This window comes from Meleagris gallopavo, chromosome 1 (genome assembly GCF_905368555.1).
Source record: "Meleagris gallopavo chromosome 1, MGAL_WU_HG_1.1, whole genome shotgun sequence".
Classification (NCBI taxonomy): domain Eukaryota; kingdom Metazoa; phylum Chordata; class Aves; order Galliformes; family Phasianidae; genus Meleagris; species Meleagris gallopavo.
Genome location: NC_139404.1, coordinates 151,997,908 through 152,022,505, shown reverse-complemented (window position 1 = coordinate 152,022,505; position 24,598 = coordinate 151,997,908). Strand labels below are relative to the sequence as shown.

At 35.2% G+C, this 24,598-nt stretch overlaps 1 protein-coding gene and 1 long non-coding RNA gene across 18 annotated transcripts in view; one reads left to right on the top strand and one right to left on the bottom strand.

The window, feature by feature from the left end:
* MYCBP2 (MYC binding protein 2) overlaps positions 1 to 24,598 on the bottom strand; it is a 216,164-nt gene that overhangs the window by 26,618 nt on the left and 164,948 nt on the right. For 9 of the 17 annotated variants that reach the window (XM_085215694.1, XM_085215695.1, XM_085215700.1 and 6 more), the window contains 13 exons: positions 23,458 to 23,643; positions 16,396 to 16,497; positions 12,074 to 13,708; positions 10,740 to 10,909; positions 9,948 to 10,192; positions 9,216 to 9,398; positions 6,914 to 7,071; positions 6,215 to 6,414; positions 5,674 to 5,823; positions 5,092 to 5,252; positions 4,366 to 4,522; positions 3,378 to 3,602; positions 2,484 to 2,549 (listed from right to left, as the gene is read on the bottom strand). In XM_085215694.1, the coding sequence (XP_085071820.1) occupies positions 2,484 to 2,549; positions 3,378 to 3,602; positions 4,366 to 4,522; positions 5,092 to 5,252; positions 5,674 to 5,823; positions 6,215 to 6,414; positions 6,914 to 7,071; positions 9,216 to 9,398; positions 9,948 to 10,192; positions 10,740 to 10,909; positions 12,074 to 13,708; positions 16,396 to 16,497; positions 23,458 to 23,643 (3,638 nt within the window). The remainder of the gene's footprint in view (positions 1 to 2,483; positions 2,550 to 3,377; positions 3,603 to 4,365; positions 4,523 to 5,091; positions 5,253 to 5,673; positions 5,824 to 6,214; positions 6,415 to 6,913; positions 7,072 to 9,215; positions 9,399 to 9,947; positions 10,193 to 10,739; positions 10,910 to 12,073; positions 13,709 to 16,395; positions 16,498 to 23,457; positions 23,644 to 24,598) is intronic. The other 8 variants (XM_085215704.1, XM_085215712.1, XM_085215696.1 and 5 more) reach the window with 7 other exon arrangements.
* Positions 8,417 to 15,072, top strand: LOC146545709 (uncharacterized). The gene is made up of 2 exons (XR_014880887.1): positions 8,417 to 8,586; positions 12,632 to 15,072. It is a non-coding gene; the product is annotated as an uncharacterized LOC146545709 (long non-coding RNA).

The window sequence follows — 24,598 nt, the reverse complement described above, 5'->3', positions numbered from 1 at the left end:
GACAAGGTACCATGCCTCATGCCACTGCTAAGGGCAACCTGAGTGTCCCAAAATCTCTATATAATCAAACTAGTATTTATTCTTCCTTCATTTCTACTAATACTGTGTCTGCATGAAATATGATGCAGTAGGCAGGACTGACTTTTTTTTATTTAATATCATGAGACAGAGAGTATGCATGAGTTGGGGTACTACATGTTGGTGCATGAGAAGATAAAAAGATAAAAAGCTGGAGAAGTGCTAGGGATCTGTTTAGCAAGGAGCGAACAAAGCTGAATGAAGTCTTGCTATCTTTTGGGAGCGAGTCTGGAAAAATAACTGGGCACTATGTTCAAGTATACAAAAACATGGAGCAAACTAACAAGGTTCAGAGAAAGGTGTAGATCATATGTACATGCACAAACTTTGTAACTGTCTACATAAATCCACACACTCCTACTTCACTGTTTATTATGAGTCAACTGTAACAAAGTTCGCTTTATTCAGATATCAAACATCCTTTGGAGCTGCATCTTTACCTTAAATGCCCCCTGAGGATAAAAAGTAGAGCAAAACAAGCCATCTCTCTCTCCCTCATCTAGTTGCAATGTACAGAATTTCAGTGTTATCACATGTTACCTCAACAAAGGTCAAGGCTGTGACATGGTTAAGACAGTTGCTTCTTGAAAATTTTTACCACTGTCAGTAACACAAATGGTAGAAGTTCTGAGCTGCAAATGAGAACTGCTACTTTAAACCTTCAGTATATCTGATAGGACACATCTATGTCAAAATACAAAGCACTGTTCTCCGCATAAAAACAACGTGTTTATCATTTGGTTTAGTATCAGAACTATAAAGACTGAATCACAGAATCACCAAGGTTGGAAAAGACCTTCAAAATCATCCAGTCCAACCACCCACCCATCACCAATAGTTCTCACTAAACCATGTCCCTCAACACAAAATCCAAACGTTCCTTGAACACCTCCAGGGTGATTCCACCACCTCCCTGGGCAGCCCATTCCAGTGCCTGACCACTCTTTCAGAGAAATAGTATTTCCTAACGTCCAGCCTAAATCTCCCTTGGCGCAGCTTGAAGCCATTCCCTCTAGTTCTATCACCAGTTACACGAGAGAAGAGGCCAACCCCCAGCTCACTACAACCTCCCTTCAGGTAGTTATAGAGAGCAATAAGGTCTCCCCTGAGCCTCCTCTTCTCCAGACTGAACAATCCCAGCTCCCTCAGGCCACTCCTCATAAGGCCTGTGCTCCAGACCCCTCACCAGCTTTGCTACCCTTCTTTGAACCTGCTCCAGGGTCTCAATGTCTTTCTTGCAGTGAGGGGCTCAAAACTGCACACAGTACTCGAGGTGCGGCCTCACCAGTGCTGAGTACAGGGGGACAATCACTTCCCTGTTCCTGCTGGCAACATCGTTCCTGATGCAAACCAAGATGCTGTTGGCCTTCTTGGGCACCTGGGCTCACTGCTGGCTCATGTTTAGCCGAGCAGCAATCAATACCCACAGGTCCATTTCCTCTATGCAGTCTTCCAGCCACTCCACCCCAAGCCTGTAGCATTGCCTGGGGTTGTTGCAGCCAAAGTGCAGGACCCGGCATTTGGCCTTGTTGAAACGCAACCCATTGGCTTCAGCTCAGCTATCCAGCCTGTCCAGATCCCTCTGTAGGGCCTCGCTACAGAGGCAGGCAGATCGACACTTCCAGCCAACTTGGTGTCACCTGCAAACTTACTGAGGGTGCACTCAATGCCCTCACTGAATACTGTTTTGAATCATAAACTCTGGACAGAGATCAATAAGATACTTGAGAACTAAAAATGATGGGAAAATGGGTGCTATGAATATACACTAGATAGCTTATCTTGAAGGTACATAGTTTTTTTTCTTCTCTTCATAGTGTCCTACTTATGCTCAGCCTTAAGCTGCTCTCCTCTAATGAAAAATGATTCCATGTAGCAGATAAAAGCTAATGACAATAGAACACAAAGCAGCTGAGTGTCTGAGTATCTAACAGTGTACACCATGCAATTATTTCAGGCATATTTAGATACATATATACCAAAAATAAGCCAAACAGTTTGTTGGACCTAATAAAACACAAGCTAAATTGTCTATTTCAAAAACATTCTACACAATCTTTTATCCTTTTAGCTGTGGTAATGAAAAAATTCAAGGAACATTTTAAAATCACCTTTTCTGTTCCAGTAAGTAATGTTCATGAGTAAAAGTTTGACCAATATTCAGTATATATGAAAACTGAACTTTGTTATTAATAACAGTATTTTCTAAGAAAATAACACTAATTAATAACAGTATTTTCTTAGAACATTAAGTGTAATACTTGCAAAACAATTTATCTGCCATAAGAAATAGAGAATGTTTGCTCAGAAACTGTTTAAAACAACAACAACAAAACAACAACAACAAAAAAAAACAACCCTGAAATTTTTCCAATTTTTCCAATGTCAACAGTTAAAATGGTTACCTGCTTTATTCTGCAGAGATCTTCTACTGCCTTACCAGTTAGGAAAGTCATTGAAGTCACTTTGTTCTACAACAGACAAGGAAAACAATAAAACACTTAAACTAAAGAGCATTCTATTTCTTCCCCATTAAAAGAGTACATACAAGTTGTTTCATTATTAAAAAAAATAAAATTAACAGTGATCAAGACCAAGGACAAAGAATTCCAAAATATAGCTTAATATATGTGTTTGTATAAAAAGTTCTACCTGAAAAAAATATATGTTTGTAGCAATACTGCCCAGACCTATAAAAACAAATTTAATAACTTGAAAGGTCTTTACTATCACGGTGATACAGTTCTGAGATGTTAAGTTAAGACCTACCGGCATACCAAATTGGTATATTAAGTTACTTAAGTATGCTATAATTTCCCTACATGCAACAATTCTGTGTTTTATGAAATATTATTACTATACAAAACACAAATGGAGGCAAAAAGGTAGGAATTTTGATGTAGGACACAGTGGACAACTTTGTACTTTGTGAGAGTCTAGAAAGTCTAGAAAATAGTTTGCATCTTATGAAAGCTCATTATTTGAGTGCTTCTACAGAAATGATGAGCAGGGAAATAATCTTATAAAATAATTAGATGCTTGAAAATGCATGTGAAATTGAACAGGCCATTAAGAATTAAATTTCTCAGGTTCATGTAAATTACACATTTCATCATCAATTTCACTGTATCAGTTACTGCTTTCAAAACCACAGGAAAAAGAAAATTTATTTTAAAATGTGAACTTATGAACTAAAGTAACACAATCAACTGGATGGACAACATGTTTCTTGAAAGATGAATTATATATAGCTGACTATGTGTTTTTGTTTTTCATTTTTAATTTCTTTTTTCTCTTACCCCGAGATCTCTGGAATTGTCTACATGAACACACACATAGCGTGCATTGATTCCTTTTACACAGTTAATTGTGATGTTTTTAGTTTTGTTTTTATCTTCATCCCCTGACTCCCAGAATGTTTCTGTAGATCCATCTGTTAAACTACCAATCATGGCAGGTCGGCTTGATGTTTTAATGTCAACAATGCTTGTTAGGTCTTTTAGACAAACCACTATACACAGTTCCTATGAAAGCAAACAGAAAATATTTAAAATTTATTAAACCAATCATGGAATCATGGAATGGCTTCATCTGGAGAAGACCTTAAAGATCATTTAGTTCCAACCCCTTCCACAGGCAGTGTTGCCACCCACCAGATGAGGCTGCCCAGTATCCAATCCAGCCTGGCCTTGAATGCCTCCGGAGATTGGGCATTCACAACCTCTCTGGGCAACCTGTTCCAGCACCTCACCACTCTAACTAAGCCCAAATGCAGGCAATTTACACCTTAAAAATCTTACATTTTTCTCTCCGCTTAGGAGACGTGTTCTTTGAATTAAAGAAGCCATTTGTCAGTTCAAATTATTCAGGCCTTTAAACCAAAGGAAATACCAGTGGCTAACAGATAAACCCACTGGTAAATGTGTAAATGTATTAATGAGCAGAAGAAAACACGTTAGAGCTATTCACTAGAAGTATTAATCTGTGGCTCCTCAGAAGAGCAGAAGGAAAAAAGACATGAGCACATTAAGAACTGGAACTATTTAGCACTTAAAAACTGAACTCAATTGAATTAGCTAAATGAATAACATAGATTAAGGGACAATATCTGAACCTCTGAAGTTAAATAATGAAAACCTGAATATCATCAGCAGGATTCTAGAGATTTACTCAAGCAAATATGACATTGCAATTAAAAATATTTTTATTCCATCAGAATCGTTACAGGAACTACATGCTGTTGTTCATGGTTGATCTCTGCTTTTGAGAGAGAGGCATAATACTGACCTGATTCATGACTTCAAAACCTGACTGTATACTGATACTAAAACTTTCTTCACTATCTCCATCATCAGATTTAGACAAAATATTGTTGATATGATGGAAAACATTGCTCTGGTGCAGGAACTGATGGTCAGATTGTTTGAATTTGAGACTCCAACACCTGGAAACAGATTTAGCAGATTTTGATACTTTGAATACCAATTAAAAGATACAACCCACAAGCAAAGAATGCTATTAATTACATTTTTGCTTCTCAAAATGTAATGAAGAAACCTTTAACTTCAAATATTTGCAGGATGGTTTGTTCCTACTTTTTAAAGAAAACAGGAATAAGCAAAATAGAATCATTATTATTCAATTTGCAACTTCAGCATCTAGTCACGTGGAAAAGCTTATGGAGACTAGTCAGGTGACAGATTTTTGAGCAAAAAGTATACTATACATGCAGATAGTATCATAGTCTTCAATAGAAAACCTATTTTAAAATCGTAGACAATACAGAACTTTAGAGGAAATACATTTTCTCTAAAAATCTTTTATATCAGTACACATACAAACAAATACATACATATTTTACATGTATCTTCCTACATGTACGGAAATGCACACTTACTTTCTTACAGGAAACATAATTATGTTTTCAACCTTGAATCTATACTGCAAAATCTGTTCATCTATAACATTTAGGATGTTTTCAGTCTCCTAAGAATTATTTTACCTTGAGCTTACCTTAAAGCCATTTGCTGTAATGCACTACCACTGGGTAGAGACATCATAAGATCAGAGATCGTTTGGAGTAGACGATGAAAAGTGTGGGGTAATGGGTGAGCTGCTTCCCCAGCAATCACTATATCAGACAGAGGATGTTCACACACTCTTGTGTCTTTTTCCTTAAATGCAAAGCAATTTGTATTTTGTTAACAGACTTTCATACAAAAAAAAGTTCAAGCAAACAGTAGGTTGTGGGGTGTGGAGCTTTCTGGTACTAGATTAGCACTGTGCTAATGACTTTTTGGTTTGTTTTTACTTTGTTTTTTTCCTCACACCTAAGAATAATCATAAAACTAATGCATTAAAAGACAGGAATTCATAATCACACAAAATCCGATAATTTTAGAGGAAAAAGTAATTCAACTGTGACTATTAAAAGAGGTCAAGTACAGTTTATACTAAAAATTTAAATTCCATAGTTAAAGTTTTGTTTCATAGAGAAGGAGTAAGGATCCTTTTCACATATACTAAAATCATTTCTAAGTTATTAGCAAAAATCAAGATATTGAGATATTTAATTTATTTCTCAACCTCACATACTTGTTCTGCATTTTCTTTATTTGATTTATTTTCTTCATCCTCCTCCTCTTCAGGTTCTACAGGTGCAGGAGTCAGGGAAGCCACAAAATGCCATAAAATATCATGAAGAGAAGTTGTTTGAATGACATTACAAAGAAGCCAGTTAAAAGCCTAAAATAAAACACGCACAGGGAATTACCAGTTAAGTACATAAACTAGGATAAAAACACTTCATGTAAAGAGATACACTGATTCTTTTGGACAGTTAAATAATTATGCAGAAGCCTCCATGTAAGGCCTTGCTCAATAGCTTAAGGAATCTATTAAAATGACAGATGTATTTCCAGACAACAAACATACTATTGAAGATTTTCAGGTAATATTTTTGTATTATGAATGTATTATGAACTCTAGAATTTAAGAAAAGTCAAATTTTAAAATGTTTTTTTCTTGCTTTTATACCTGTATGAAAATTATAAATAAAAAGCCACAAGAGAAACACTGAGACAGAAATTACATATGTCCTATTGTAATGACAAAAGATCCATTAGTACATTAATACCTCCATGGCAAATACTCGGCAAGCAGATTTTCGTAAGGCTTGTTTCATTGCTATTTCAAGTCCTTCCAGATCATGATGCTGGATTACAAATGCCAACACCGGCCACTGGAAGTTTCTCTCTCCTTTGGAAAGAGAGCTGTGGGCGGAGATTAACCGAGAAAGTTCAGGAGATGGATGTCTCAGGAGAGAGGACCCCACTTCTATTCAAAAGCAAAAAAAAATATGCATACATTAGATTGCTTGTGCATTTTCATTTTATAGCCACAGTAAAAATAAAAAGCAGCAGAGAAATTTCAGAATTGATAAACTTTTTTCATTTTTTTCTATCAGAAAAAAACATATTAAAAAAACAGCATGGAAAAATGATGCTTCAACTGAGAAAATAAGCAGACAACACCACCAAGAAACTACCATGTTAGCTTTTAAATCAAGCACAGAACATGAACCACAAATTTCAGAACTATAGTAATCCCTGATATGTTCTGAGGCTAATCCTGTGCAGATTATTAATTAAATACTGGTTGTTTGTTAAAGAGAAATAAGCGAAATAAAAGCTATTATATATATATGTGTGTGTGTGTTTGTGTGTGTGTATGTATATTTAAATACAGAATTGTCTACAGTTTCCAAGAATAACGATAAGTCCAATGCGATGTCCTCAAAATTTTTTTTTTCCTTTTCCAACGTGTGCACTTTTACCTGCATCTCCACTATTAACTCGTCTCCTGGGGATTGCTTTTACGCGTGCTGGCAAAATGGAGTGCTGTTTGTCATATTCTGATGCAACAACTGAATATGACCTTTGAAAAACTGTGCGCTTCGCAAGGTCTGTATCTGTTATTGGACTGGTTTCCAAACTACAAAGAAATCAGAGAAGTTAAAGATTCATTACTAAATATGTACAGTGTTCTTATGTTACACATAAATATGAAATAAAAGAACATGCATTCAATAATGACAATGCTACTGCTGCGTAAGTTTGTTTGATGTACCTAAAAACTGTTTATACCCTGAAAAAACACGTTAGAATTATATATGATGAAAATGCATGAGAAGACTTCATAAAAAATATAATAATGTAACTCATAAGTTCAAAGAATTTAGGTATTTTTCAGAGAGAACACAAACATTCTGATGATGCCTGAATTGAAGTTTCAGGCAAAATTGTACTTAGAATACATATAAAAGCACCCATGAAATGAATTTTTATTATGCAAGCCAATTGAAATTTAGAATGTTAAGTGAAGGAAATGTTTCCAACATCTCTAGCCTTGAAGTCAATTTTCATTTGCTACAGCTATGTCTCTGACATGTTTTACTCCTTACCTTCAGTGGACTTCTTACTGTCTGCAGAAGAACTCCCAGCTTATGCTGTCCCTATAGGCCGCAGGATACCATGGTGTCCACAGTTTTAATAAAGGAATATACTAATATGATGCACTCTTAAGGAGTTTTGTTAGAAAAGCTCTATTTCTGAACACTATATTGCAGATTGTAGTATTCCAATAAACTGCTTTTTCAGTCAGTATAAAATAAGAAATTGAAATATATAAAGATCAAAAGTAAATTCTCCCTTTGTTACATTAGTGATGTATGAAAATCTCAAGCATCTATGTTGATTTAAGACTATTATTAAGTAACGGTAAGAATCTTTTTTTACCCTGAGCAAAACAGAAAAAAAAACTGCAATTATTTGAAATGGATTATGGAAAATTTGACAAAATAAAGACTGGCTTAAACTGGTGAAAATCACCTAGCACTCTTGGTCCTGGATAGCATTAAACTGCCATTTCTCCAGTGACATTGTAACTTCCTACAGAAAGAAACCAAATTTTGCTTTGAAAATGTAAAGTGATGAAATTCCCTCTTAGTCAAACCTCCCTTCAAAATGAAATCTTGAAGAGCTATTACTTCTTACAAGGGTAGTTCACCCACACTACAACCAATCAGTTGTGTCACAGAATGGAAATACAGGGGAAAAGTGCTAAATTTTCAGCTATGTTTCTTGGACCACTGCTTTTCAAATAACGTCTTCACTTTTTCAGTTCTGGTTATTGTGGGAAAAACTGCATTTGCCTCTATGAGAAAAATAAGCAGGCCTGAAGTAAGGACAAGGGATACGTTTTCTTGAGGTACTGTAAGATATTATTCTTTTACATCATTGTCTCAAAGCTTGCTGGGGACACAGATGAACAAGTCCAGGCAAGTCCTGGGCGAGGGTTGTGAAATCCTTTGTTTGAGCGACACGGATGGACAAGGCCAGGGGCCACTTGCTGCCCAAGGCCGGCCACACTGCTGCTCTCTCCTCCCCTGCTGCTTCTGCCTTGGACATTAGAAACGTCGTGCAACGGGACCGCTGCTGGACCTTAGTGGTGACTATCCCCGCTTTATGCAATTCTTCAATTCTTTCCTATCGCCCTCCTTCCCTTCCCCATCTCCCTGATTAGGATTTATAATAAACTGGTTGGACTAACATTTGAACCGTTGTTTCTTAATCTCACACCGGGTATACAGATATTAAAAGAACCTCATCTCCCTCCTATAAATTGGAGCGGGACAGGTACACTACAGATTTTTAGTGAAAAGTCTTGCACCAAGAGTCCTTGGTGAAGAGTCCTTCATCAATTTCTGAATGTATGATTTGTTTTTATTTTGTCTGTTTTAGTATATTTTGGCTGTGAAATCAATACCTTTCCAAAGAGAAGCAACTGTTCTGCAACACTCTTAAAGTTTTAAATAAGGTAATGCAAACTGGCATTACCAGTGTTTGAAAATACATCAGATACACTATCATTTACTGAAGACACTTTAAGAACAGTTTCTTGTGTTTTGGTTTTTTTTTCTGCTATTTCAAGTGACTGATTTGGGCTGACATGATACTTTAGCTACTTAATTATGACAATGTTTTCCATTATCTTCATTAAAAAAATTAAAAAAATTAAAAAAATTAAAAAAATTAAACATGGTGTTCTGCTAATGCATTAACATTTGTATGTAGTACCTAGAAGAGAAGTACCTGGGGGGCATAGATTTCATGTTACTCTCTGGTTCTTCAAAGACATTAGGGCTTGCATCAGGAGTAACTGAGATGTATGGTGCAGGTACAGAAGTTGAGCGCAGGTACCTCATTTCATCCTGGAAGAGGTTGTCATCCTGGTACCCAGCAAAGTTTTCATGATGATGCCTACATCAAATAAGGTTTCTTAAGTTAGGATTAAGAGTTACTGAAATGTATGTACAAAATACTTCCTTGCAGATACATGTAGGCAGCTAACACGATTCATTTACTATTCACCTAATGAATACAAGCTAGTTGCAATTTCCACCTTAGGGCAAGATATAGTGGCGTTTTCAATTGATGAGTTAAACAGTAACCAACACAGGGGTTGGGAAACGCATGCTAGGCATCAGACGCTAAGGTAGAGTTTACTCAATTTACTCAGAAATACTGATCAAGCCCAGTTTTTTGGCTTCCTTGTTACTATTTTGAATGCTGAACAGGAAAAAGAAGCACATATGTCTGCTAGAACAATGCTTTAAGTTAAACTCTTCAGGAAATTCTAAATTCTTTGGACATAAATGATGCTGCTAAAAAATACTTAGCATCCAAAAGCTATTTAGGCTACATTTGATCATCCGGGCTATTATGGTTTAAGAAATTGAATAAGATCAGGAAATAATACCCTAAATAGATGAATATTATAATCAATATTTGTAAACTTCCTTTAATTACCTTGCTAAAGTCTGTAGATACAGACATGGCATTTTAATGGGAAAATCTTCAGAAATTCCTTCTTTTAGACTGGGAAGTTGAGATTGGAATGCTTTTGCAGGGTGATAGCAGAGGATACTAGGCTCAGCAGCACTGCTCAGCGACAGCAAATATAGTGCGTTAGCTTTAATCACTTGGTGAGCTTCCATAGTTGGCAAGGCACGAGGAGTCTTAACTTGCATTGGTTTTCTCCTAGATTGCTTAATCTATAGAAATTAATGAAAAGACAAAAAGGTGTATTTAAATTGTTCTTTATCACAAGAAAAGCTATCAATATCACATAGGTAAGCTGCTTGATTCTTCCTGTTATAAAATGATGCTGTTCTAAAATAGTACTTTTAACTTTTCATAAAAAGCTGTAAGTTTTCATGCTTGCTTCACAATGAATTTTGTGTGCAAAAGGTGTCAATACATTTAGTTTAATTCATTTAAACTAAAACTATTCTGCTCATCTTAAAAAAATCTCCACATATTTGCATATTTTAAGCAAAAATTTGAAACTGGATATGGCAAGAGCAATATTAGATGAATGCCTTTTATGCTAGTACTCCATTACTGTAGTTCACCCAAAGCTTGGTTATGTCATCACATAAAGACCTGAGTACGATCTCACGTAGCATTATTGTGACACTGGTATTTCAAAACCTTCCATGATTCTGAAATTCCAAATTTTTCAAAGTCTATTTTCAAACTGTGAATACATTACTGTGGAGCAGATAGAGAGAAAAACATAAGATAAACAGAAAAAAATACCTTCTCTCTTGCTGCTGCTTGCTTTTCACGGAGATATTTTTCTCTGCATCGATCACATACCAAATACCAAGTGCTTCCTCCAATACCACCATCACCACAATTACCAGCCCATCCTCCACAGAAGTGTCCTATGCTATTATAACCTTGGCCACCAGCATAACGACCACAACCTACATACAGTTTAAAAAAAAAAAAAAAGCTATTTCAAAATAAAGATTTTTTTTTCCTATCTGCAAAACAGGGATATAGGTGGGGAAGAAAGGTGATTGTCTTTCCTGTTAACAGATTTAAAAAATTACACATTCATGTATCCCAGTGGTATCTGAAGAATCCAAATATTTCTGTTTCCATGTTTCTATTATTAACATGCCCAATGCATCAACAGTTTTCAACTTAGACAGCTTAGTGATGGTAAAGTCAGTATTACATGTTAGCCAGTGTATTTACAGTTTAACATAAATTAAAGACCTACAACATATCTAACAAAGCTTAAAAGGGAATAAAGTGTATTCCTTTGCTGATTATTGGTTCTCAGAAAAATTGAGAACTGATAAGTTGCTGAAGATCAAGGCTCCTTACTTTACCATAGAGTACTAGAAATAGTGCATATGACATCAGCCAGAACTTCACTAACAGGTAAAATCGTTTAGCTTAGTTTACAAGGTAGGAAACGCAAATAATTTTGTCTCTGACAAGGCTACTTATTACTGGCTATATCACAAGTATGTTTTAAACTCAGCTGACTAGCAAACACTAGTTAATGTCTAACTAAAAATGATTTCCTTAATGATTCCCAAATTAAACTCCTGAACATACTCATCAGTAATGTGTGGAGGGAAAAAATAGTTGTTTTGTATTTTACAAGCTGCCTTCTGATAAAGGCTCACAAATCTAGATACTAACTATACATTTTTTTTCTTTTTAAAATATAGATTTTAAATCAAAATTCACTGATACCAAGAGATGACACAGCAGATAATCAGTAGTAGAATAGAAAACTTTTGGCAGCATAGACATGTTAATTAACCATAACTTATACTTTTTCTCCTTTTTTTTCAGCACTGTTCAGAGTCCTAGAGTGTAACAAGTATCACATTTCTGAAGTAGTATTGTAAAGTCTGACTGCTGATTTGTCTTTATTTCAAAATTTTTTTTTATGTTTGAGAGCCTATATCCTTAAGTACTTTTGAGTTTAACTTTAGCATGTGTGGTAAACTGTGTAAAAACATTAAACAAGGCAGCCTGACTTATTTTCACAACAGCAACTAATACAAAAATGTATGTGTATGATGTATTTTGCAGGCAGACACAGGAAGCAAAATACTTAATCTTACCTGGATGAGCTTGTCTCATGTGGTAAGTCACTGGATATGGATGTGATTCTCCACACAACTCACAGATTGTGTCTTTTTCAGGTCCTCCTACAGCTAGTTGGGCCATCTCACCAAAAAGATTTCCCCTTGGTCTAGCCTCAACCTTTTCTTTTTTCTTTTTCTCTTTCTTGGTTTTCTTGTTATCTTTGTCATTTTCCTTCTTCTTTAACACTGCACAAGAACCAGGACTTGGAAAAATCATATTTTGGGAAGCTGCTTTAATAGTTGCTAAAGAAATATCTTCCCAGAAAGCTACCAAGTGCTGCAGTGTTAGTGGAAGAGGAGACTTGGATTTCACAGTGTGATGACTGGATGTTTCAAAGGAGGTAGTTTCAATTTTTCCATCCTCACACTTTTCATGCAAAGGTGGTTCTTTTAACATTGAAAGGACCTTGTTTTTGTTGATGCTGCCCATTTTAGATATATCTGGTCCATGGGGAGCAATGTTGAACATGTTAAGAGCAGAGGATATTTCCAATGAATGCCTATTTTTCAACTTGGTTTCTTTTTCCTCTGCAGGTTGTTGACTGAGACTGCTTCGTATTGGTGCATGCTCTTTGGACAGCTCTGGATTAAACTTCAAAAAAGATGAACAAGCCATAGCATCATGAACTATTCCTTCGTGCCAAAGAAAAGCAGCGAATACAGCTCTAGCACATTCCGCAACAGAAGGTGACATTGCTTGCTTGGCTGGCTCTATAGACTTGGAGCTATCTCCTTTAAAAAGAAAATTGGATTTCTCCTTTTTGGGTCTTGTATGCCTACCAGCACATTTACGGCTCACTTTTGGAGATGCTCTCATGTCTTGCTCATCTTTCAGAGGTGCTTTCCCTATGCTGAAATGAACTTTACTAGAACTGTCGTCCAGACTTCTGAATTCTGTGTTGTCTTCACAAGTGCTATCTGTAATGCTGTTAGTCTTTAGAGTACTTGAAGTACACACTTCAACAACCTCACTGTGAAGGTTTTCTTGGACGACATGAGGGGATGGAGCTCTATTTTCAGTTTCTGTAGGTGTCAAATCCTTTGTAATAATTTTTGGTTTGGGTGAAGTTGATCTCCCCCTTAAAGATTCTGTTAGTGGTACTTTCTTTTTGCGAAGAGTGTCTGGATCTAATGTGTAAGAATCTGACTTGGATCGTTCTCGAGGAGGATCAAGCTTTGTTTGAGATGAAGCTTTCTGAGGTACTGTTTTATCATGGGGTGATGAGGATCGTGGAGAACTAGCACCAGACCTAACTGCTGTAAGTGTCTTTGTCTTTGGAGAAGATGACCGAGTTCCTGGCCCTGGAGATTCAGCTCTCAGACCAGTTGTAGTTCTTCCATCAGTTTTTAGTGTTTGCAAAGTATTATGATTTGGAGACAAAGATCTGCTGTGAGAATCTGACCGCAACTTTGCAGCATCTGATTTCAGCAGCAGAGATTCACTGGCTGTTAGGCCGTCAGTATTCCTAGGTTTCTTCTGGTCAGCAGCAGCTCTATTCATTCGCACGTCAAGCTTAGGTGACCTGCTGTCAGCTCTGTGTTTTGATGACATGTCTGATTTTCCTGCTGGAGAAATAGGTCTAGCAGCTCCTGTGAAATTCACTCGGTCACCTGTTTAGCATATTTTGTAATTAAATTGTTATATTTAACAGTGACATGTTTAACAGTACAAAACAAGAATTAAAGACCTGAATGCACAATAAAATTCAAAAGCATGCTTCTGTTCATGTAATGCAGGCAAATCTAAATATTGGTACATTTCTTCTCCCCAGAATATGTACAAATGTACATTTCCAAACATTGGGTAGGAAATATTTACAGAAAACACATTATGGTGGTATCTAAAGGCATAGTTCACTAGTTTCTCAAAACACAAATAAAGGAACCATATTTACCTCCTTAGCTACAATTAACTAAGGAATTAACAAAGCTAGGTGTTAACTAAATTTACCTCAACTGCAACAGAAACCAAGGGTTATTTCTTTACTATTTCTTTATACAGTACTGTGTGTCAGACTGATTGCAACAAGAGACTAGCAGAAAAACCACTTGTATGACCAGATTTACTTTTCTTAATTCTCAAAGTCAGGAAATATAGGAAATAAATACAATTTTAAGGCAAATAATTGGATAAAAGGCTTACAAACAAGCTTAAAACAATTCACATTATTCTATCTTGATTTTTAAGACCACATGCTATCAACGTTTTTCTCCTAGAACACAATCTATTCATAATAACCTTTTTCTATTACTCCTAAGCCAAACCATCAGCCACCTTTAGCTTGATACAGTAATTTGTTGTTCTCAAGTGCATTGATTTTACACATGTATTACATGCCAAACTAGTATACATATGTGACTAGCTCATCAAACATTATACTTCAAATATTTTTATGAGTACAACCTCTGTCACTCTTATAGAACTCTATTTTTTAAATTAAGTCAAGAAATGTTTACATTACTGGTAATAATGCAACACTCATCAAATTGTAATAATATACAACTCTCTCCAGAAAGCAATATATCTCAAAGTCTTGAACACATAGTCCTTCTGATTTGAATATGTTTTCATTACTTAAAAAAGAAGTAGTTATCCTTGTAAAGCTTGTAAAAGTAGGTCACTGCACTGTGGATTTTTATTTATTTATTTATTTATTTATTTATTTTACTAGCATTAAAATGCTATTTTCACTGGCCCGAGTACATTCTGGAGGAAAAAAAAAATTGTCAAAAAATTTAAATCAATCTAAAAATGTTTGCTAATTTGAACCATGATTTCTAATGGGAACAGAAATGACAGGTAGTCATCTTTTATTCAGTGCCTTCAGTATTTACTTGGAAGGTGGGAAATCTGTGTTTAATTCCTTTTGCAATATAAAATTCTGAATTCTTCTAGTTTTGTAGCATGAAGTCTTATCTGCATGCTAGATAATCTACAGAAGCATGGAATGACCTGTTTCTTTTTTTTTTTTTTTTACTAATACCATTAAATCTCACAATTAATAAATAAAGACTAGAAACCAAGATGTCTCCTCAGAAAACAAAACATTTTTTGTTTCCTCATGTTTAAGTGGAGTTTATAATAAAACAGCAACAGGAAGAAGTTAAGAATATTTATATTAAAATATTTAATAAACTTGAGAGTTAGGGTGCTCTCCTTGCTTCCCAGGACACCGGACACAATAGGAGTTTATATTTCTCCAGGATAAAAAAGAAATGTTTTGTCTATATTCGAGGACAACAGGCCAAATGTAAACAGAACATTTCAAACATTTTCATTATTGCTCTTGAGTGTCTTAAGTGTCTTTAACCTTTTTTTCTCAGGAGTTTTTGGGTTGTTTTCTTATCTGCATGTTTGTTTTGACATGGGGAGAAAGAAGCAGGCAGAAATAGCATGGTACATCATGTTTTATAAAATGACTGCTCTTGCTAGAAGAAAAAAAAAGTGTTTCTTAAATAGCAGTTCAACCATTTTCTCAAGCCAGTTTTGTTATTCACCAGTTCTACTGATGAACAATTTTTAAGATTTCTGCTTTGTGATAAATGAATTCAGAAATAAAATTACTTTATGCACACTTTTCCCCAAAATAAGCAAACAAAAATATTAATTTAAAGTTTGCCATATGAGAAAAAACTGTAGATATTATCATTTAAATAACTTTTTATAGAACTCCTCATAAAAGAAAAAAAGTGAACAGAAAACACTTGTCTTCTCAGAGGACACAGAACTTGGCAAACCATTCAGCAGTGTATCACATTCCAAGTATATGCACTACCAGTTAAAAAAGTAGGAAAACATCTAGAACAAAAATTTTTTGAAATAGCTTAGTAATAGCTTTTAGCAATGAAAAATATTTTTTTACAGAAGGTTTCACTTGCACATGTATATGTAAATAATCCTAATTAGCATTCTAGAGTATCAGCACAAAAAAATGCCCCACATGAGAAACTGCATAATTACATATCTGATTTATCTGTAAACAAAGAAAATAAAAAGAGTACTTTTTTCCCCTTCTACATTTCATTTGACTTCTATATTTGCATTTGAGAGCAGACAGTATTATACTAGATTAACAGTTACCCATTTACGAAATTTGATAGCTAAAATGCATACTGTGAAATCACTTCCTTTCAGTAAGGCAATACTGAATGGCCATATCAAATAAACTCCTAACAAACACCAAACTTGAATAAATTGTATTAAGAGAATGAAATGAAAATGAATGGAAGGAGAAAAAAAACACAACACTTTGAATACAAAATCTGAATAACCTAGCCGTGTTTGCATGCATACCCACCCTTCAGTTCGTGAGAGAGAGATGAAATAGCAGAGGCAGGCCCAACTACATCATTAGTTTTGTAAATACGCTCACGAGAAGCAAGGCAGCAGGATGGAGTGTCTACAGTGGAAAACAGTTGCACAGAAGCAGCACAGATTCAATGGAAAAAATTGCAGATATAAAAACAAGCATTTAAAGTGATATGCATCTCCTCTTTTAACTGCTCTTGAATTCATCAAGACTCCTACATTAGTTTAAAATGAGAAACAGTTACTTTAAAAAGCTTTCCCTAATTTGAACTTCAAAAAATAAAATACTAAAGTGTTAGTTTATGGGATCTAAATTGCACTATGGCTAATCAATCAGATGTATGGTTTATTATGAAACCAGCAGAACCTAATTTTGAACAGAAATCTGCTTTTAAATGTGAAATTTTAATCTGTAAATTCAGAGATTAGTTATTTAAAGCTGCGTTATCTTCTTTAGATGACTATTTGTAACATTCTTTTGATAAAATTAGAGAAGATCTGGACTTTTCTGTTTTGAAGTTTCACTACTCATTGGAAGAATGATGAAAGATATATATATATTAAACCAATCAAAGCTACTTGTTTTCAAATCTGAATTCACCTCAGTAATGAAATGTTACAAAAATCTTCACTTGTAATGTGAACTGCAGTTTTGCAATACCATCAGAAGACCTAATTATCAGTAGAAGTTTCAATCAAACAGTATAGACACGGAAACAAATTTGTATCAATCTTTATAAATAATTTTGCTTTAAGGATTAAGGGAAAAAAATTTAAAGCCTGGTATGATCCATGATAGAGTGAGACAACAGCAGGGACTTCAAGTCTAAGACTTTCAAGTCTAAGACTTTACTTTCCTAAATCACTGTTTTTAATTTTAATTTCAATTTTTATTTCTTCAGGAAAAAAAGGTCAATTTCCTATTGTATCAACGATTTTAAAAAGATTTTGTACACTAGAAGATACTTGGCTTTAGAAATACACTTTTGTACAAATGGAAGAAAAGTGCACCGAAAATAAGAGATTCCTGTTCCTACAGCACTTAGTTGTTGGGCTTTTTTGTTGTTTTTTTGTTTGGTTGGTTTAGTTTGGTTTTTGTCTGGTACTGAATTTACAAAGCTGCATACAAATACATTAAAATCCCTACCCTGAATAACAAACTACACATCATTCTATAATGAGAAGATGTTCACTCACGCTTGAGGTAAGAATGTAATTCTTTAAAATGATAAAAGAATCCATATATTCTCATTCTAGTACTATCACAAGTTTAAGAATAGCATTACTTACTTTGATGCCTACAAAATCTTTATAAAGATGCAATACCAACTGTATAGCTTTTGAGTAGCAGGACGTCAGACACTTTGCACATTTATAAAGTTAAGATGCAGAAAAATACATTAAGAATGCAATGTAGCATAAAAGGAACACTTTTGTAAAAAAAAAGCCTAAAAATGACAATTTTGTTTATCAGCTTTTCATTCTGTGAATAATTAAATCTTTACTAAATCCAACTTAATGTACGCAGATTTTCATTCCATTCTTTCATTCTACATCTGAGAATATTTACATTACAATTCTGTAATCTAGTTTATGTTGAGTACTATATCAGCACTCAGTCACTTCAAGGAGATTGTGTCAAAGAGAATGAGTTTCCCACACAGTCTCCTTGCTTCCTTGCTGCCTAGGAAAACAATGTTTCCTGGATGTGTTTAAAAACTTTTTGGATGTGATGCTCAGGGACATGATTTAGTGGAGGGCTGTTAGAGTTAGGATAGTATGGTTAGGTCATGGTTGGACCCGATCTTTAAGGTCTTTTCCAACCTGAGCAATTCTATGAATCTGTGATTCCATTCAATCGACGTCTATCCAGTATGTCTGGTCAGTGACAAGGACAGGATTCCTGCTCTTCAATCACCTTCAGACTACAAAGACTTCAAATACAGGTAAACAAGACTTGTCCAATCACAACTGAATGTGACAACCTCTCTCTAGTCATACTCTCAACTTGGAAATAGTTCCAGCCTGAAAAGTTACACAGTGTGGAAACATAAGAGGCAGCTCATGGCAGGATATCCGATGACTGCTTCTTCTGAGGAAAAAGTGGTAAGGCAAACTCAGTATGCATGACATGCTGCTGACCGGTCCATGTTAATTTTTATTATTTTTTAAGTCTGAAACAGACTGCTAAAGAGTGTCTGGATTGTGAAGATAAGCTAAAATTTCTTCTGAAATGCCACTCCTTTCCAGCCTTTTTGCATGATGATGAAGGAAAGCACTGACCTACTTTCTGCACTTTTGCCTAAGCATTGGATGCCTCATGTTTTTTCACATTTTGAAAAATGCCAAATGCTGTACTGACAGTTGGACATGGATTCCATTTCTTGATAAGTACAAGAATACACAGAAGTCAACAAACATCTGAATATTACATATTAAAAAGGCAGAGAACTACTAGATAAATTTAGTAGGGAAAGGGAAGAATGAACAGATGCAACTGCTAAAGTGTAGTATCATTATCCAAATATTACTGTTCATTACAAACAAAATTTTTTATGTTTATTGCCCAAAGGCAGGGTTTAAATAACAAACACTGGAGCTGCTTAAATATTTTAATTGAAAGAAGCCTTCCTGTGCTAGAAAACTATATAAAATTAATCTATAATTTTATAATAATGAATCTGTAATTTCCTAATTTTTGAAGACAATGAGTCAAATCTATTTCTAAAATAAACCTCGACATAATTTATACATGTCCTCCAAAATATGTTACCAGTCCCACAGAGATGGTTTTGAATTTAAATTGCTCAGCACACACAAAAAAATAAGTGCGTTTCTTACAACATTAAATCTTTGAAGCCTAAAGTATGAAACAGTTTAACTTCTTTCAGGAATAATAGTTTGGCAACAAGAAAAAAGTTTGGTATCAGAAAAAAAAGTTAGCCAATACTCTCAGTCCGCTTTCCATGACATTTCAGTATACACTGAAGAGATCAGAGTGATTGGTTAAGACTAGTCTCTCCCTTCATTTTACTGAAATGCTACTAAAAAGGGTTTACACACTCTGTATATGTGCAAATCTTTTGTGCAGCTTCCACTGTTCATAAAAGGCTGACAGAAGCGCTACAGGCAAAGCCAGTGGTTCCAAATGTTCTGTAATAAGCACCTAGGAAGGAAAGGAAGAAAACTAAGAAGAAAATGCTAACACAATACTGAGGAACATACGAATGGTAGGGGCTGATCATATACTGGTTTGCAGCTCTGCAGCATGTATTGGCAATGAGGCAGTCTAACACCATGAATGTGTTGAACAGCAGCTCAGCACTGCAGCTTCTGCCTGGACTGCAATGATTCAGGAAACAACAGCTGTGCTGAGCAAACTACTCAACGCAAGTTGCCAGGTCTATGGTGGAAGAGTTAGAATTGTGATAGATGTATTAAACAAAAGGGTTTAACGCATCTCCAGTCTATAAATCTGATCCTCATTTGTCATAGCGACTCAGATGTGAAGATAATAGCAGAAAGTTCTAACTTCTGTGACTGCAAGCTTCTTCCCTGGGTTGAGAATTCAACAGCCAGTTCTTAAACTTTACTAACTGGTGTTGAACAGTGAGACAAAATCCCGCTGATCTCCCTGTCTTGCTGTGTATGAAGGTTTCTATGACCTAGCACAAACTGTTGAAGGCTGAGAAACAAGACCTTGCTTGACCCTCCAGAATTTGACACACTAAGAATTCAAGCAGAAATTGGACAAAATCAACAAAATGCAGACACAAATTAATCAAGTAATGAGTAATAAATCTGGCATCTGTTGGAAGCTGTGGTCCTGAGCAAATCTGTTATTGGTGATCTTACAGTCTTCTTAGAAGCAAGCAAATTCAGGCATGAGTAATTACAGTACAGTACAGGAAAACTCATGCTCTCTCTGTTAAAAAAAAATACTTCAAGCATAATATCTGAGGAAGTGGTTGTCCAAAAGCACTATAGTATGCCTGCAAAAAATAACCTGATGCTGTATCTGAAGAAAAAAAGTTGTGAGAAGCCTACTCTCTCTTTCTCAAATCAATTTGGAAAACAAAAGAAAATAAAACCCAAGAACAGAAAGCATTCCTCAGAAAGAATAGCTAACTGTTTTTTCTAAAGAAAAACTCTGGCAGAGTATGCATCATGATCAGATTAAAGTTTTTCTCCATAGTCTGATACACTATTTAGGAAATAAATTTATGGGACACTCAACACGATTTTAATTCCCCTCAAAATCACGCTTCGATATAAAACCTCCTCAAATAGACAGGCAGCAGAAAATGTAAGTGGAAGCCTACGCTACTTACTCAGATTGTTAAATCAGGAAATGCATTTCCATGGCCATGTCTGTAGCCATGGGAATCTACAATGGGGGACAAATACTTTCAACTGTTAAACTATTACCAGTACTTGTAATAGAACAGGTAACAAACATTTGCTTTAATTTTTAGATCTAAATTTATTGTGGTAAGCACTTATGAACAAAGGACATCATTTAAAATTATAATTACGTATGACTACAGTTGACATGATATGGAGCCTTGGGATATGCTCTTTAAGGGATTTAATTTCTAATTACTTGTTTAGAAACAGAAAGCTATAAAATGCTTTGGAAATAATAAAGTGTTAAAAGGGATTCTCTTACAGCTCAGTTATAGCTCACAGTTGAACATATCAAACACATTAAAAAGCACAGCAAAATCAGATACAAATAGAACTTTCCTGTTTAAATATTTTTATTGCATTTATGCTTTGCTAGTCTAATAGATGTACACTTCTAATTCATTACTTTCTAATACGTATGGTTTCTAGAAATAGTATTTAATTTTCAAATTCAATTTCTTTGACTATTAAATAAACACGAACACAGTCTTACAGCCTTCACAGACAATGTTCTACCATTATGTCAAGTGGTAAAAGGAGGATAAACAGATTTTCAGAAGAATAAGGAAGTTCTAACTCAAAACTGTTTTCACCTCATATGCTTCTAGATTTTTCATACTGGAAACAAAAACTTTAATATTTCCCTCCTTCAAACATATAATTTATATTATTTATATGATATCATAAAGTAAATGACAACTTGTTAAGAAGAAGGTCCTTGTATCACATCACAGTTATGGCAACATAGTACACTAGTTCTGTTTCAATTCTGGTTTAGTTTATACTGCTGGAAGCGCTAAAAACCTAACTGGTTGAAATAGTGTACTAAGCTATCAAATCAGACAGAAACTTAAGATTATTTTATTTTTATATTTTTATTTTATTTTTTAGACCAGCGTTCCCCTTGGAAAAAAAGGTCCTAATTCTGAATCCTGGATCTTTATTAAAACAATACATGGATAGTAACTTAATTTAAAAAAGCTTCTTAAGCGGCATACAAAAGAAAATAGCTTTTCTTTTCATACATAAATTCTAAATGATAGAAGTTTGAAATAAGACTAGTAGGGAAATATTTGATTAAATGTTGAATAAGAAACTCTGACTTTATTACTCTGGACAACAAAATAAAAACAAAAGTGAAGGGAAAGAACATATAATTGTCAAATTCCCAGTGATGGTGTATTGACACTACTGGCAATCAGTTGCTTCATCTAACTAGATTTTGGAACATGTTTTCAGAAGATTGGTTTAAGCCCATGTCATGGTTTCCGCATCATAACATCATGTAGTGCACTGGGAGTTAAAGTGTTAATGCTCCAGATCCGGGTACCTGTCCGGAAGAGAGGAACTACATACCTCAGGTGGCTTTGCGGTCAGAGAGGAGATATAACCCAGCACAAGGTCACCTGATGTCTCTTTCTTCGTCAGGCTCTCCTCCCTGCTGCTCAACCAGACTGCGCATCTCACCTCAGTGTTATGGTGAGGCCTATCCACTTTTCGGACACTCTCTCTCATTATATGTGATTTATTAGCTTCAATTCTAATTATATTGTATTACAGTGTGTTATCTAGTGTGTATATGGCATTCCAATACCATATTTAGTAAATTAGTTTGTTTCTCCTCAGATCGTTGCCGCTGTTTTTAATTATTTTGGGGTCCCATTTCCCTTTTCCGGAGGCGCGGATTTTGCAAAATCCTTCTGCCCCTCTAGTCATGGAATCAGGCTGAACCAGCCCATAAACTGTTGACAGCCCAGTATAAGCACACAATGTCACTTCAGAATGAGTCTGATAGCTTATGCAGAAGTGAACCAGACATTTAAATCTAATTCTCACTTGCTGCACTCCACTAAATACTTACTTACTTGCATTAGGTGAACTGGAGCACTTTAGGATTGCGTGAGACAAACTGAACTGACTGACATGTCCCACAGGAAAGAACTGTGGCACATCTAATGGATACTTCTATGGGTAAGACAAGACCAGCATGCTAGACTTGTTCCGTACATAAGCAAGAATTTACTGCCATATCTGCCACTCACAATGAATGCTGCACTTTCAATTTTCACTGAACAAAAATTAAACCTCCTGTTCTCCTGCCAGTAATCAGATCAACTGCCATTCACATCTAGATGCAAATCTGCATGTCCCTACCAATCTTATAAGCACTCAACACAAGGCTGCTAAGTCTTTATGGGTTACTGCCAAGGTGTTCCAACTTTCCAGACACATCATAGAACTTGTAAGTGATGACAAAATCAGAAATTTAAGAAGAAAATTGAATAACTATGAATTTATTGCAGTCAATTTCTTATGTTAAGAGATTTATCAACATTTTGAACCATGAAAGGTATTTACCTTCATTATAAACCCAGAGTTTCATACAATATTGGAAATGCACTTTCATGAATGTTATCTATGCTGCAGGTCATATACAAAAGCAAAATACTGTCAATATCAAAACTAAAGTTTATCAAGTATACTTTTTTTAGGAGCATTATCTCACATGTGTCTGAATGATGAAAAACTAACTCAACAAAATAAAAGCAGAAAGGCGTGCTGAGGGATGATTAGAAGCTAGCAAGCAACTGAGGACAGCAATGTAAAAGCTGCAGAAATGGACTGATGAGGCTGACAAACTTACTCTGAAGCTGTGGCTGAGGCTGCTGGAAGGAAAGGGGCTGTCCGAACACAAATGGACTGTGGACTAGGGAAGAGGGAGGTTTTGCAGCTTGATCAAAGATGGAAGGAGCTGGGAGATTTGGCCGTGACTGAATGGAATTCAGTATGGCACTCAGTTGGTCACCTGTAGTGGGCAAAACAGTCAAAACTACAACCTGTTACTTGTCATTCTCTGGAACAGCAGAGTAAAATGGTGCTCAATTAATGTTTAAATGGTGATAATAGAGAAGGGTCTTATTTAGCCACAAACAGCTTTGGCTGTGGCTAAATACAAAAACCTCATCCCATGCATGGCAATTAAATTACTTCAAATTACAAGCAGGGTTTAAAAAAATCATGGAAACTCTACTCCAGTTACTTAAAACATTTCAAAATAGAAATTTATATTCACTAGCTAAAAAAAAAAAAAAAAAAAAGTGAACAAAAAACAGAACAGCAGCCAAGAGAAAAACAGCATCCTTAGCATTTACAATAATACACACATGCAACAGAACATGCAGATAAAGATTAGAAAAACTGATGAGAGGGGAAGGATAAGAAGTATTTAGACTTTGGTAAATGTATTTCTATGCCTAGGTTTTCCTAAATATTTGCTCATTTTTGCAAATATCTTCAAAAGTATTTTGTCATGTTTTTCAAGATCAGATTGCAAAACATTTTTTAAAAATAAGTACAATTTAGGAACTGACAGTGATTTTCTGAAGAACTACAGATATTCATTGTGGGGCAAACGAAGGCCTTCAAAAAACTAGCATGTTGAAAGCATAATTTTAATTTCTAAATGTCAATTTTCAGAAGAGCCACATATAAGTGTTAGAAATATATGAAGCCTACAGTAAGAAGGCAGAGTTTATTACACCACGTTGTAACTTGAGGTAAACTTAGTCACAGCAGCTCAGAGACACCACAAGTATGAAAGCATCTCAGATTCAAATGATCACCAACCAAATCCTTACAGCATCACTTCACTCTACAAATTCAGATCATTTTAAAAACATTCTAGAAATTCTAATACAACAACTAATACAGAACTATCAAATGGTTTTAGATGACAATCAACTGCTTTTTCATAGAACTAGACAAAGACTTATGGGTACATGGAA